Raw genomic sequence first — 15,995 nt, forward strand, 5'->3', positions numbered from 1 at the left:
GTATTGGATGTAAAGGAAGCACTGGCTCTCAGTTAGCCTGAAGTGACACAGAATGTCTTAGGAACAAGCTCAAACGCCATCACTGATTCTTTATGGTCAAATTCTTATGCCATTTAGGGTCAAATAATTTCTGTAGCAGTAGTCCACACAGAAAGAGTTCTTTCACACAAATGACAGAAAAACATACATTCTCACATTTTCTCTGAATACATTCAAACATTACATAACTCCCTTTGTCAGTATCTGGCACATTAATCTAAGCCCAGTATCACAATTTCTGTTTTCAAGCCCCTTATGAAGCTTGGAGACACAGCCTGCTACTTCCTCCAATGAGATGAATAGCAAAATTGTCCTCACACTTCAAAAGCCAGGATGACATATGTAAAGAGTGGAGTATTGCCATTGTTCATTGAATGCACATGTGTACAAGAGACTGGGATTGATGTTGAGAGCCATTATAGTGTTGTTCCCAGTGTTTGTTTAATGACCTGACTTGTGGAACACATGTATTAGTTAATAATGGGCCAGAGAGCTCACTGTCTTCGCTCTGCCTCATGGTGCATTGCTAAACCGTGCTGAAGCTGTAAAGTAGCTAGCTGAGAAAGCTGGTCATCAGTGTGTTCTAAGTGTAGAATGTTAAATTGTCAGGTACCTAGCCATATTGCATACCAGACCTTGCCTAAAACACATGTTGACAAGCTCATTGCCATGTCAGCATAAGGAATATTGGAAATGTGGTGAGAAATGTTGATTAAGACTAATGCGTTATTTACTACATATATTGAAGTACATGTCCTTGACTTCTTACACTTCAGTTTGTTTATTTAAGTAATATAATTATTTAATGATGGAATCAGTTATATATTTGATTTATGTGATAACATGTTGTTGCCTTTTGCAGTTTTGGGGTTCCATTACAACAAGTGGAAAAGTGAAGAAACACAAGAAGACAGATTGTTAGCCAGGTTGTATATAGACAGTTTAATTTAAAAGTCAAATACAAAGTGAGCACCCCTGAAACGGTGATGATATCTGTAGATATAGTATCAAGGGAACTGAATCCACTGTTCCAAGATGGCGCCTCATTCATTGCAATGAAACATGCTCACTGGGTCATATACCCAAAACATTTTTTCAGGCTTCTTCAGCCTTCCTGTGGTTTTTTGCCCACGGAGCATGAGGAATGGAATTGTGGAATTGTTAACATCAATAGCCTGCCAGTAAAACCTATTGTGTTTCTGCCCTCTCATCCATAAAAATGTGTGGGATTTGATGATAAAAGCGAATGTGCAGAATATCACCAGATTTCTCCTTTAAGGACTGGGAGGCCTTATCCAACCTGAAAATGCAGATTCATGAGTTTAGACATTGCAGTATACTTATATTTGCCAGATCTGGGGTCATTTTTTGCATTTCTTATGAAATGAAACAAATCGTGAACATCTGAAACATCTGAACTCATTCAGAACTTTGGAAGTCTGTGTAAAAACAGATCTTATTCTTGTATTCTGAATACACTGAAATCCAGAAACACATGGTGAACATATAACATATATGCTGGTAGTGCCTTGTGTTCCCTCGCCCTGCCTTTCCCTCTGTTCAGCTTCTTGATCTCCAGCCTATCTGATGCAGAGTAGGAAGATGCTACTTCAGCCCTCTGGCTGGCATTGTCTCAGCTCCTTCCACCTCCTGTCACAGCACTGAATCCTAATTGCAGAGTCTACTGATGCACTCCTAGCGAAACAGAGCGGCAAGGAGAGGAGATATAGACTGGCTGTCAGAGACGGGTTAGGGGATAGGGAAGAGGAGATACAGATACGGAAAAAGAGAGAGCAGAGAAAGGTATAGTATAATAGGGAAGGAAAGGTCATCTCAGACTGTGAGCCACGAAGCAAAAAGCCTGTCCAAAATCTCGGCTAATGAGCCAGCAAAAGCTTCCATTCTTTTTTGCCCACTATCTGCAGCAGGCACACATACACACTACTGACATTTCTGTGGCAGCCCGTGTCTACAGCTGCTTTCAGAGCAGTGGCTCATAGACAAAGACTGTGTGCTACCATGACCTGACTGTCTGCAGCCCAGAGCTGCTTTAACTGTGTGACCCCTCCAGCCCAAGAAATGGATAAATCAATTAAAACTGATGGAACTCTTGGTTCAGATGAAGGCGGCAATAAAACATCATTGCCATGCAGCTTTCAGGACACACAGAGGATCATTTTGTTACTAATTTATGAAAATATGAAACCATTCAGAAATGCCAATAGATGGTTGATTAAATGGTTGAATGGTTGTGGGCAGTTAACAGAATATCAATATTGACCTTTGTCACTCAGTGACGTGAGCATTATTTGTAAAACCCATCACAGACTCTGCCTTAAAAGTTACATTTTTATTTTATTTTAGTATAAGCTTGAATTGGCAGCTTTATGAAAGCTTTTTGTGATTTTGGAGAGATCTGTGTGCATGCCTTTGCCTTCGTGCTGTCTGTGATGCTAACTGACCAGCTTATTGCTGAACTGGGGAAAAAACTTGATATTTAAATGTTGTGTGCAAAAGTAGATTATATTATGTGTAAAATTATATTTTTATCAAGGGAAGACTTTGCACTTTCTTCTTACTTGGTGTGAGACAGAGCCTGAAAGCACAGATGCACTCTTGGACCTGCAGGACAGTCCAGTGTTAACATGCTTTCAGTGGGGACGCCTTCTAGGAGAAGAGTATTTTTCATTTTGACATAGCTTTACACATATAGCCTGCAACATATTGTTTCTCAACATATGGCACAAATGCAAATGTAACGTAATGAAAAGCATCTCAGTCCCTGCTCAGTTACATTTTCATACACTTGATACAGAATGGAAAACATCCTCAATCAAAGTGCTTTACGGTAAAAAGCGATGAAGTGTGTTTTGCAGACAACTATAATATCAATATATTGTTTCATTTTCCAGCACACTTTTTCCTCCATTTTCACAATGTTAAAAGGTCTGTTTGTGGTTGTGATCATCTGGTTCCAGTGTTTGGAAGCCATGACTTCATAACCGCAGCAGGCGAAGCCAGAAACCAAGTCCTGGCGTTCCCTTTATTACCAATGAGCGACTGATTTGACCTCTTGAGGGAAAAAACAGAGACTTAGCTGTGGTCTGATGGGAAGCATAAAAACTCATATGAACCACACAGTGGTGTGTTTATTTAGATGTTTGAGCAGTTCAAGGTTCAAATAAATAAATTGATAACCTTCACTTAAGCATCTGTCTGCTTTTGGTTTGTTTGTCTTTCTGGGTTTGAGGAAAGTAATGTGAGAGAAGCAAGCTTTACTGAGTGAGCTCACTCGTGCGTTTTGAAGCTCGAAGTCACTTAGAAGTTATTTCTTCTTAAGGTCAGGCCATCATCCAGTGGGGTTCGCTCTTTTGTGGTTTCCTGGTAGAATCCTGAATTCAGGCTGTGGCCCCATTTATATCCAATTTATGCAAAAGAGAGGTGCAGTCAGTCTCAGTGAGTCGGCACAGCTGCTGCTGTTGTCAGGGGCAAATTATGGGCTGTTTTAAGTGGTTTGTCATCATAGAGCTGAACTCTGTGTCGGCTGCCGTCACTCAGGCCTATTGTAAGCAGCTGTGTTGCTATAGTCACTGTGGTCTTTTTGAAGAGGGTATACACATGCACACATATGCTAACACTCCTACCACACTGCCCATGCACACACAGACCACATTGCGTATACACTAAAACACACAGGTCATGTTTTAGAAAGGGTTTCTGTCAGAGAGATATGCAGAATGTTTCAGAGGGTCCACAGCGATGCAGTGCTTGTCAAAGTTGTTAATATACAGTGCCATATCAGTTTGGTTATACAGTGGAATTTACAGTGGTTGAGCAGCCTTCTGATTGGCAGAGGCTCGTAACGCTTGGTGGGGCAATAAAAGAGAAGACGAACAGTCATGGGCTTTGAGCAGCTTTTATCACAAAGTGAGTTGAATGTAGTGAGACTGTCTGAGTTATCAGGCTTACATAAGCCACAACTTGGTGATCTCAAAGATGGTTAGAAACTGATTTGTTTGATTTTTTTTTAACCAATCCAAATACATAAAACAGTGTTTTTCCAGAGGGTTAGTTGGTAGGTTGTTTTGATCTGATCCTCTGAACTGAACATACTCCAGCTTTGTGATACTGGAAAGCCTAGATTTAGCACAAAGTTAGCTGGCTCAGGCTGACAGCCAAAAAAGTGTTGTCCCATGTCTGCATCTGTTGCTCAAACTGAATTTCCTGCATCTTATTTCATCTTCTCTTACACCTGGATTGACACACTAATGATAATCATTACGACCACAGACTTCACTTAATGTGTACCAACTCTTTCTATGCTTTCAGCAGACTGTCTCCTTGTCACACTGCATCTCTAACTATTCGCATGTATGTGCATGTGTGTGTGTCTGTGTACGATCTGTACCAGCTCTGTATGGAAAGTGTCCTGAGACAACTTTTGTTGTGATTTGGTGCTATATAAATAAAATTGAATTGAATTGTGTGTGTGTCTGTGTGTGTGTCTGTGTGTGTGTGCGCGCGCACGTTCAGGCCGTTGACTCAGGAGGAGATTGCCCAGCGCAGGGAGCTGGCTAGACAGAGACATGCTGACAGGATGACAGCTGAACAGACAGCAACAGAGAGCTGTACGTCACAGGAAGGCCAACTGACAGGACACAGTACAGGTACAGGCAAGCTCAACTCTCTACTTTTCATCTCTTTTTATTTCTTTAAACACACAACAGTTGGACGAAAGGCTAGTGCCAGTATTTTGGATGGGGTAAAATAATGGGTAAAAGTGCAATATTTAGTGAATGGGATATTAAAACTCAGTTGAGACCACCCAATAGGAGCACAGCCGCATTGTTTAACTGAATTCTGCCACTTTAATACATTTTAATAAGTTAGCACTATTAATTGCATTGGTGTAAAGAATAAGCAGGTAGGGGCATTAGTCATTCTTTGGATTTAGATGAATTTGTTCAATGTTTCAGACAGCCAAATGCAAAGGAAAAAAGACAACAAGGTGCAAGTGAGATTGTCTCCTGTGATTGACTCTCACTGGAACAACTTCTGTTTGTGTTGTTTTTCTCTGTCAGGGAAGATGGAGAGTCTGACATTGAGAGACTCAAAGCCAGAGGAGGAAGAGGAGCACAAGGAGACATTTATAGCATTTGCACGGGTCTACAGTGGAGTGGTCAAGAAAGGACAGAGAGTCTTTGTACTTGGACCAAAGTATGACCCCACCCAGGGCCTGAGCATGGTAAACCCACAGGCAGTCATCCTTACTGTCGAGACTCCACGCTTCTCTTTTGTCTGTTTGTCTTCCCCTTCTGTCTCTAATGTACACATCTGTTGTAAATTTGCAAGCTTATGACAATGGAATATTGATAAGTTGGATGAACCACTGTGTGTATACCAGACAGTAAATTCATTTTTGAGGCCAGGTAACACAAAGTTGCCGCATTTGCTGGTTTCAACTTCTAAAATGCTTTTATTTGTCATATATAGTAATGGATAACATATCTTTTGAATTTGGTCTCACAGATAAAGCAAAAAAAAAAAAAAAAAAGTTTTTATGGACATTTTTCACTTTTTGACATTTCATAGATTTGACAGTGAATTAATTAATTGAGAATATAATCTGCAGATTCATTGATAATGAAAATAATTGTTGCTTGCAGATCAAACACAACAAAATGAAATTACATCCAAACCAACCACCTCTTCATGGATGGTTCAGTTCGTTGTCCTGACTGTACATACAGTCTTGTTATCGTATGTAGTCCAACGAGAGATAAACTGTGTCGTTCATTTAAATGAAACTTAACTAAGATAAACAATATGGTGCTGGAGATCACTATCATCTGTACTGAACTCTCATCATTGCCCGTCAAAGTGTTGACTCAGCACTAAACCACATTGGAGCCAGCAGCTTATGGGATTTAGTGGTGGCCAAGTGTTGAGGTTTCAGTGGTGTGGCTCTGCCTTTAGGATCAAGGTCCCAATTTGACATCGGCCTTGTAACACAGATCGTCAAAGCCACTGACACTAGACAAATCATTAAAATGTACTGTTTTCATTTGACTTTGCGCTTTACATCCCAACTGAATCGGAAATGGAATTTTGACCCAGCTGTCCGTGTATTGTGATCCCAAAAGTCTTCAATTGGAAATGTTATGTTTCTGAGTCACGACGCTCCTCATGCTCATTCCGTCTCTCATGTCTTATGTCAGCTGCCGGAGGGTTGCAGTGCTTCAGACTGTGTGCCTGAGGTGCCTCATCTGTCCTGTTGTTCCATGGAAAGCCTCTACCTGCTGATGGGCAGAGAGCTAGAGGAGCTGGAGGAGGTGCCTGCAGGAAATATCCTTGGTAAATATCTGTTTCTTCTTTCTGTTCATTGCGTTACTGTGGCTGTTCCCTGCTTCATTGGACAGTTTGTAAACTCACCGGGTTAGAGTTTTGGAATCAGATGAGCAGTCAAAACACATGATTCAAGCCTTGTAACTTTGACATGATTGGCTTGTGGTGTCCATCGTGTGATGTATAGTTTTCAAGTTGTTGGAAGTCTTTTGGACTTTCAGGAAAGTGAAGATTCTTGAGTTTTCTAGTGGATAATGTTAGCTGACTGGCAGTTGGAACTCCTGATTGACTCGTAATTGAATCATTAACACAAAAGATGAACAACTGTACTGGAAAATATTTGGTTCTTTGATTTTAGTCAAAGGTACCATACTGTGTCCATAAAAATGAAAGCAGAGAAGACAGCTGACTCTCAAACAGCATTTTGATAGAAACATCCAGCCACCAAGCTAAAAATTCTTTGTGTGCTGCTAACAGTGATCTGGAGCTAAATATTACACTTTGCAGAAACCCAATAAAACTTTCAGCAGTTCATATCAATTCACTATTAGATTCTAGGTCAAATGTGGATAAATTCGGCGAATAGAGTGTTGTCTTTAGTTGAGCCTCTCTTCTTGCTGTCATTTTTGCTCTCTTGTTTGTCCAGTATGGATTCTGTCTTTCTGCAACTGCAGAAATGGCCATCAATGAGCACAACGCCATATTAACTTGAATCACCAGACAAATTGTAGCTTGTCACAAATATATCAGTATCCACAAAGATATATTTGAGGCAATTTAGAAGCCATGACACCATTACATTACATCCAGTGAGTGCCATATACATGTCAGCATTCACCCATTCCCATACACATTTGTACACTGGTTGCAGTGGCCGCCATGCTTCAACCTTCTTGTTTGCTGTTGGTGTGTCCTACAGTAATATTTGTCCTGACTTGTAGTACCATCACTGTCTGACCTGTGTTTCTGCTCTGCATGCCTCACTTTTAAAACTCGTAACATGCATTTTGAGTCATACCCAGATCTTCCTAGATTCCCACATCATCACTTTAAAGCCCACTCTCTATTGTCCAGCTTTCTGTGAAAGCTCCTACCTCTACCTCCTCTCCTACACCTTCTTCTCTTTATTCAGCTCAGCAAATAACAGTATGTTTTCTGGCTAGATGATTAAACAGACTTTCACAGTATGTCTCTGAAAGTCACACACAGCATTTCTACATGCATTCCTGATATGACTCGGTAGTCCCTGCTGGCTGGCTTTATATTCCACCGACATTGATTTTCCTTTTTCTCTGAAACATATCCATGAAAGACCTTTTTCACAAGACTACACATTTAGACACACATGGCAGCTAATTATGCACTGTGTATACTCCCTGCAGGCTCTAGCCTCTATAGTTAACAACTCTGTAAAGATGATTTTTCTCTGATGTGCATATATTCTTATGAGTCATCTTGTGGCCAAGTAATCCAAATGTAGCTCAGGCCCTGTTTGATACCATTAGACATGCTTAGTTCAAATTCCACAGTAGATTCCACTGTACATCGTGTCGAACTTATTCTGTGTCTGACTTCTACTTTAGTGTCCCAGTTAGTGCCATGACAACTGACTGGATCTAAGCTTTATGGATGTTTAGAACTGTTGTTTTTTGATAATTGTCTGGGTTAAAGAGTCTGTTTACCCAGATTACACAAAAACAACAACAAAAAATTTATTAAGTCTCTTAACTTTAGTGGTATTTCTCCACATGCATAATTTTTAGGTTCTTTTAAGACCTCAATGATGGTGTCGTAACAGTGATTTGCACAGCATGAACCCAAATGCTGACTTGCAGAAAGGCTTGAAAAGCAGTATTACATCTGTCCTTTGGTTTACATTCAGAATTGGTTAAGCAGGATCAGGTAAACACACAAGTTAAGTGCATGTTGAGGACAAAGGTTCTTGAAGATTGATCATGAGGCAAAGTTTTGCTTTGCTTTACTTGCACTAATTTGAGTGTTGATGCCATTTGCAGTCTGTGTTTTTCCACCACAAAAAAAAGACTGTACAGACATTAGCTGTTGATAGCTACCAATGTATGGGTGGAATTTTAGAGCTTTTATACATAAGGATGCCACTGTGCTCTGACCAGCCGTTGCATTGTGGTAAATATCTATGTCCATGTATACAGAAGGGAGGGTCACGGTCAGCCATGCATTGTTCAATTAGTTCTTTCAGTCATCATACATACATACACAAAATGTTTTTGGCCATCCACTCTCCATCGGTGGATACAAATGCAGGGATACAACCTCTACGTAAGGCTACGAGGCAAACAGATAAACAGCTGAATTGAATCACCAATCACCGTGATTTCACCTAGAATGGAACCACATAGCCTTAACAAGTGAACTTGGCCTTCAATCACTGTGACCTAACATAGATCTACACTAACCTCCAAGTGAGACACTGCTGTGCATTAAAACTGACTACAATTTAATCTGTAGCTTATCAGGTAGGCAGACCTTTCGAATAACAGACATTAATAAAAAACATGAAATGTACAAAACAACCCTTGTAATCAGTGTGGACGTCAGGCTTCTCACTGTTCACTAAACAGATCAGACCAAGAGTTGGTGAACAAATGTTCTGGCGTCTAACAAGAGATCGCTATAACTTCCAAAAGACACATAATTTGCAACCCAAGCCACATATAACATCTGACAAAACAAAGTTTCTCTGAACAGATTTTAATTCCTTACAAATACCCTCTCTGCAGTACCCTACGAACACTACTTAGTGTAAACTAAGATTTAAGTTATTTAGAATGTAACCTGTCTTAGCCTTGTATCGAGACACTGATTTTTACTAATCTTTTCACTAAAACTTCACACTGATTCTCAGTGACTGATGATTCCATTCACCTCTTTACTTGTCTGGCACCCTTACGTAGAGGGGGTATCCCTACATTTGTACACACTGATGAAGATGGCAGGGATGGAAACATTTTGTGTGTTGCCAGACAGATGACTGAAAGGATTAATTAAACCCTGCTGAAAATTAATTAACAGCCATTTTAACAATTCCTTGTTTACAATGCTTATAATGATAATAACAGTAATCTTTAGTCGCAGCCACACTTTGTTGATCCTGTCTCCATGTTAATGAAGTGAAATAATAATGTACAGTGCAAATCTTGGTCATAATTCTATAAAATGTAATATTGGCATCAGACTCAAAAAGCCAATATTAGTCAGGTTCTACTCTGTATGTGATTGTACCACCTCTAAATTTGCAAGTGTTCAGTGTGAACACAGACAGGTGTGCTCTCTAGCATGAGTATTTGTACACGCTATGCTTGTATAGAATATGTGTAATGTGTAATGTCGTGATTGTTACTTTGTGCAGTATTGATGTGACCTGACATTTATGCTCCTTGGCACTTTGAGCAGAATGCTGCAAATACTGAATGAAAGTCTGACTGTGTGATACCCTCCAGTGACACTGTCATGAATTATGAAGGAGACGTGCATTAAGATATTGACGTATAGTCATCAATCAGTGCGGGTGTGGGGCAGAATGCAGAGCAGGAACAACTTATCAATAAGACGATCCGCCCTTGAGTGAGCATCACAGATCCCTCTGCTCCTTATTTAGTTTGGACTGTCAGCTCGCAGATGGGCTGTAAATGGCTTTTTGGGAGTGGCCCACACAGTACAGAGACTGGATGAACCCAGACTTCTTTGGCTGGTTGCACAGAGATAGATTTAATCAATGGCTGAGAACTAAAATGCTCAAACTTATTGACTCTTTTAAAGGTAAACTATGCAAGATTTTCCTAAAAAAAACAAAACAAAAAACTGTTATTGTTGTCTAGCGTATTTATATGCAGACACCCTGCCCATGTCTGGGTTGTCTTGTTTTCTTATTATTTTGTTGTGTTCGCCGCATTTCTGGCAAGCAACCTTTGGGTGTGTAGCCACTGGCCAATAACAGTGCGCAGGTGAAGTTGGGACTTTATAAACAGGTAGCGACCAGGTGGTAGTCCGTAGCAGCATGCATCCAACAAGAAGCTACGAAAATGGCGGACACAGTGTAGAAAAAAAACGCAAATATACCAAGTGAAACGCTAAGTGGACAAAGCTTGTTACAAATCAAGAGTGAATCTGATTTCAACCCACTGGCCCTGAATGAGAGGATGGGGAACGACATGGAGTTGGCCTGTGGTTTGCTGGGTAGGTGGGTGTAGGCGGTTAGCTTCATTAGCTTGCTAAAGTATCAGTTTTTCCATTACAACAAATGTAACATTCCTACAAAAGGTGGCTTGCAGTGTACATTCAAACAGTGTGCGTCTGGTGACATCGAGCTGGAGAGGAGGGGCCAAGTTCGAATGCTGTCTTTACAAACAGTAACCAACAGTACATGCTAAGGAGCTAGTCCAGCGCACACCGTCACTAGCATGGCATTAAAGTCTTAGAATTGTTTATTTTTTCTTCGTTACCTGAAGGTAGGTAGTCTAAATTTGTGGCCTAAAATCAAGCACAGAGTTAGAGTACTTAAAATCTGCGTAGCCTTTCCCCAGAACATTGTTAATTTCAGAGACATTTTTTCTGCATTGTATTCTTTTACTCCATTTTTTCAGTCATTTTGGTGCAGAAAGAGTCGGGATGAGAGGGGGGAGGGGGCCATTGAAAAATGGGACTGTCAGGGGAACCTGGACGGTTTGAATTAGCTACACCTACAAACAGTAAACAGATGTTGTAAGAAAAGAAAATGAAGGAGAAAAACACATTGTTGAAAGATAGTTGATCCTGCTGCGTGATGTTATCCAGGAAACAAGCTAGATTTGATTAAACTAGGAAACCAGCCTCAAAATAGAAGAGGGGGAAACATTTCTTAGCTCAACTGTTTGTTTTGCATTTGTCATATTTTTCTCATTATGCCAGAGGTGCTTTCACCTCACACATACTGAGAGGACTATGAAGGCAGTTTGTCTTCTGACAGCGAAATTAAGCTACTGTCTGATAAATAAGAGCTAGGATAAATACCAATATATGTAGATTTGATGATGGACTCTATGGGGCTCGTTCTATGGTCGCTCTACTGTTGAGAAGAATTAATCTAACCTAACCTGTCTTTATGGCATTAAAAGTTATGAACATTTCCATTTGTCACATGTGAAATTGAAGAGCAAAGTGAGGCAAAACTCTACATACATGAAAGGTGTGTTTTTGACGTGGGAGTGGTGTATGTGTGTGTGCCTCTGTCAACTGAAGCCACACAAACTCAACCTCTTATGTGAGATTTGACAGAGATGAGTGTGTTGGCAACCCAGTAAACTGTTAACCTAATATGTCACTATTTTACTATTATTTTACAGCACTGACACAATTACGTCCATGATTTAGCATCATGCTAACTTAAAAACCTGTTAGCAAGGTTCATGAGAAAGTTTCGGGGAAACTAGAGCGTCCCTGTAACCATAGTAACTCTCAGGGAGAGACGCTGCTGCCAGAAGAGCTGCTGACTGAGATTACAGCAATACAGTACATTTGTGTATATTTCTCCCTTTGCCCCCTCGTAGTGGGAATAACACTGCTGCTGTTGTGCCGTGCTTCTCTCTGTGCTGTCTGTGCCCTCTTTCCACACAGCAATGTTCTCAGCTATGAATGCATGAGAAATGCTACGCATGAGAGCGTGTTAAAAGTGTCAATTGCGTTAGTCTCACGGTCAGTGCTTGAGAGTTGGAATCCCTGTCTCTCAGGGTTGCTTTTGACAGTAAGTCAAGTCAGTTCTATTGAAGAGCCCAATATCACAACAAACCAACTTTCCTTAAAGGGCTTTACAGTCTTACAGCTGATGACACCCTCTGTCCTTAGATCCTCGATTCTCTCAGAACTCCAACAAAGACAGAGCATCAGGAAGAGCAACAGAGAAGGGATCCCTCTCTGTGCTGGACAGACATGCAGTAGATGTTGTCTGCACAGCATAGACCAACAAAAGATCACAGTATGAACAAACTGATGCCAAAATTACACCTAGATTTAAATTGTTAAACATATGTGGAGAATACAGACCTGCAGGCTTCATGTATGTAGCATGAACTTCAGACCACGTGACATTTTTGTAGTTTGAAGAGCTTGACTTTGCTATTGTTATCAGTCTCTCCACCTCCATACACTGTACTCTGGTTCTGTGTGACAGTCAGTCAGTGCAGCCAGTTGTGGGCCGCTGAGCGTTCACAGCAGACTGATACGTTTGAAAAACGCCTCAGGGAGGAGTTTCTCTTTATTGTCTTTTTAACTGTGATGGTTCGGTAATGATGAAGCAAGATGGAGGTCTCAGTGCATTGCACTAAGAAGCTTGATGACTAAGCAGAAAGTTGAACTGCTGGCAGGCTGATGCTGTGTGCAAACAATTTATGCACATCCAAGAAAACACACTCTGCTTTTCTCTGTGTGTCTGGGCCATATGGGAGTCATCATTCCTGTCCTGTTAGTGGACTGCGGGCAGGGAGGAAGCTGGAGCACCAGTGTGTAAACCCACCAGGCTTCGGCTTGATTAGACTCCCATTATTTTCTGACGGCTGGAGCAAGTAATTGGAGAGGGAAAGAACAACACACAGCTTTCTCACAAAAATATACGCACAAAGCAAAAACATCATTTTCTACTTAACCACATGACGGCACACTGGACTGCATGACAAAGTGTTGTGTGTGTGTGTGTGTGTGTGTGTGTGTGTGTGTGTGTGTGTGTGTGTGTGTTCACTGGAGAAGGTTTTGAACTCCAGGTGAGAAGCTGGTATCACTGAACATCAGGATGTTGGTGAGGATGAGTTGTAATAAAGGGATGAATGCAGCAAGGGTGAGGATGTTTTACATACACATTCACATCGAGTACACAACTTAATCAAGACTATTGTCTGCATCTACAAGCTGTTTTATGAAACTAAAAAACATGACTGCATCGTTAGGTAGGTACTATGTGCCACCACGTCATTCTTGTAAGGACCATAAGGTGGCACTAAAGTACTGTACATAGAGGTTTTATTGTTTTTATGAATCAATGGATGAAATGACTGTGTTATGTTAAAGGAGTCACTCATGAAGACAAGCCCACGGAGAATAATTATCAGACGTTGGTGCTGAGCTTTTTAACATCTTTTCGCTAAATGTTTTGGTTTTTCCCGTCTGCAACTTGGCTCTCATCAGCCATGTTATCAGCAGCAGCTGTTTTCAGTTAATAAAGGGGAAAAAAAAGAAAAAAAAAACTGATCAAGCCACTGTAGAACGCGACCTGCCCAACCCCATACAGCAGACAGACAGACAGACAGCAGCTGGTGAATATAGTGGAGAATCTGGCAGGTAAACAAGTTGGTGGAGACCAACAAAGAGCTAAAAGGAGAAAGAATATTGAACTTGTGTTCATTAGGCCGGAAATACAACTCCAAATAAATGGTAATGTTCTGTGTCTGCTGTATGTGTCACTCTGCAACTGCTTGCTCACACTTTTGCAAAATCTGTTTATAATGTGATAATATGTTATTTGTGTTCTTGGCTTGTTCTTCTGTCCCAAGTGGCCAAAACAACAAAACCAAAAACAACTTATGCAGCTTTAAAGCAACAATGGTCACAAATTATACAGTTTATTCTTGACACTATTACTACATGGTCCCAAAGTAAGGGATTTTCCAATATTACATAATAGTTTCACAATATCGCCATTATTTGTATTTAGCAGTGTGACACCTCATATTAGAAAAACTCATCCTGCCTTTGGGAGTTTCAGTGACCCATATATATATATATATATATATATAATTTTTTTTTGAGGCTTAACATTTTAGAACATCAGATGAATACATACATGGTCTTTAGGCATAAACCTTGTGAAATTTACACACTTCATATATCAGAAAAGGTTTGGAAGCCCTCACAAACTGAAAATGTTTATTGACCTTTAGGAACTTGTCAAAGTGGAGTTCCACCCATACAGACACAGAAAGAAGTCCAAAGCATGTCATAGTAATCATATTAATGAGTTGGACAGCTGCAGTATTTGTCACTGTTCTTATTTTCCATGGCTGAGTTATTACCACAGCGACCCTGCTCACTCACAACTCCAAGGATCTCTCTCTCTCTTTCTCTGTATCTCTCTCGCTCATCGGCTCACATTAACAGCTCCAGCAGGAGACAGACTTAAAGATTTTGTCTCTTAAAGCTTAGCCACATCAGATCGTATTCTTCATGCTGAGTTGCCCCCAGCTCACGTTTCCATGTGTCGTCTGGTTCATCTTGTCTTTTAGATGATCACTGGGAGTTGACTGGTTTGGCAGGTGTCCTAACGGTGTATAGTGACATAGCAGAATTATTTCTTCAGGTTCGTCAGCCCTCTGGGTAAAAACATAGGTTAGTCAGTTTGACTTTTCTGTAGTCTTATTATAGAATATGCAGATCTCTTGTTGATATATTCTATTAAGTTATTCATGTCAAACAGCAGCTCTTTAAATCTTTTTCAGTTTGGAGATGACCTGTGTGGACAGTAGTATGCTTTTGGGCTTGGGTCTGTTGTTCAGTTACAGTATACAGTGATATTTTCGACAATCCTGTTGAGTTGGTTTCAGGTGTTGTTCAGTGCAGTTTAATTTCCAAACCAGCTGTTTGAGCAGAGCTGTTCACCCTCTGTTGTTCTTGCTCACTTGGTGTTTTGCAGTTACAAGTGCTCAGAGCACAAAGCATAGCATAACAAATCAAAGCATAATACAGAAGCTTGATTCACTCCCTTGTTGCCTAAAGTGCTGTTCACTGTCTAAGTTTATATTTAGACATTAGCATTATTGTAAACTGTTCCTTGAGCGAACATCTAGAGGAAGATTTCGGTAGTTGACAGCTGACATTAAGCCCACACTGCCGGCTGCACCCACATACTGTATGGTTCTTGATAATGGTATGTTAATATTACCTCTTTATAAATGTCAGCATGCCGGATGCTTTTGTCATTTGTCTCACCTGTTTTTCTGCTGTTTCCCGTCTTATTTTTAGTGATATTGTGGATGAATTTGGCCTGGAAATGTGTTACTGTTTTCCTTTCATGAACAGGTAATCTTAGCTAACATAAGTGGCAGACACATAGCATTACTGAAATTACTGAAAGATGCTGCTCATCAGCTGCGGGGTTCCATGCATCCTGGAAAACCTGGAAAACAGTTGACTAGTTTTCCACTCATGGAAAACAGATGGAAAATGAGAGACAAAGTAAAATGTCCTCAAAAATCTTGTGTTGTCCTGAGAATGAATGAGGTTATATATCAGAACTGCCCAAAACATACAACATTGCCATGAGAAAGGGCTAAGTTATGCTCAGGGTCATATTAACATTCAAGTGGCAGTTTATGGAAGACAGTATTTTGAATAGTCTGCTCTCCGTTATGTTGTGGAAGTGCTGCAAACACACCCGGAAGTCACATCACATGGTAGAAAAAATGACATTGACATTAAAACTGCAGTCGCCCAAACTCTGAATTTTGTCTTATATTATCCTTTGATTAACGTTCCTTTCTTCTCAACTTGTTTTAGCTGAATAATGTTAAATTAGTTAGCATGTTTGATTCAGCTTGTTTTACCTGAAGAGG

At 40.4% G+C, this 15,995-nt stretch overlaps 1 protein-coding gene across 4 annotated transcripts in view; it reads left to right on the forward strand.

Annotated features, from left to right (window-relative positions):
* The window catches only part of efl1 (elongation factor like GTPase 1), a 100,809-nt gene that overhangs the window by 15,064 nt on the left and 69,750 nt on the right, over positions 1 to 15,995 (forward strand). For all 4 annotated transcript variants that reach the window (XM_076726941.1, XM_076726858.1, XM_076727104.1 and 1 more), the window contains exons 13-15: positions 4,573 to 4,706; positions 5,121 to 5,284; positions 6,258 to 6,393. In XM_076726941.1, the coding sequence (XP_076583056.1) occupies positions 4,573 to 4,706; positions 5,121 to 5,284; positions 6,258 to 6,393 (434 nt within the window). The remainder of the gene's footprint in view (positions 1 to 4,572; positions 4,707 to 5,120; positions 5,285 to 6,257; positions 6,394 to 15,995) is intronic.

The sequence above is a fragment of the Chaetodon auriga genome, chromosome 1 (assembly GCF_051107435.1).
Source record: "Chaetodon auriga isolate fChaAug3 chromosome 1, fChaAug3.hap1, whole genome shotgun sequence".
Taxonomy (NCBI): Eukaryota; Metazoa; Chordata; class Actinopteri; order Chaetodontiformes; family Chaetodontidae; genus Chaetodon; species Chaetodon auriga.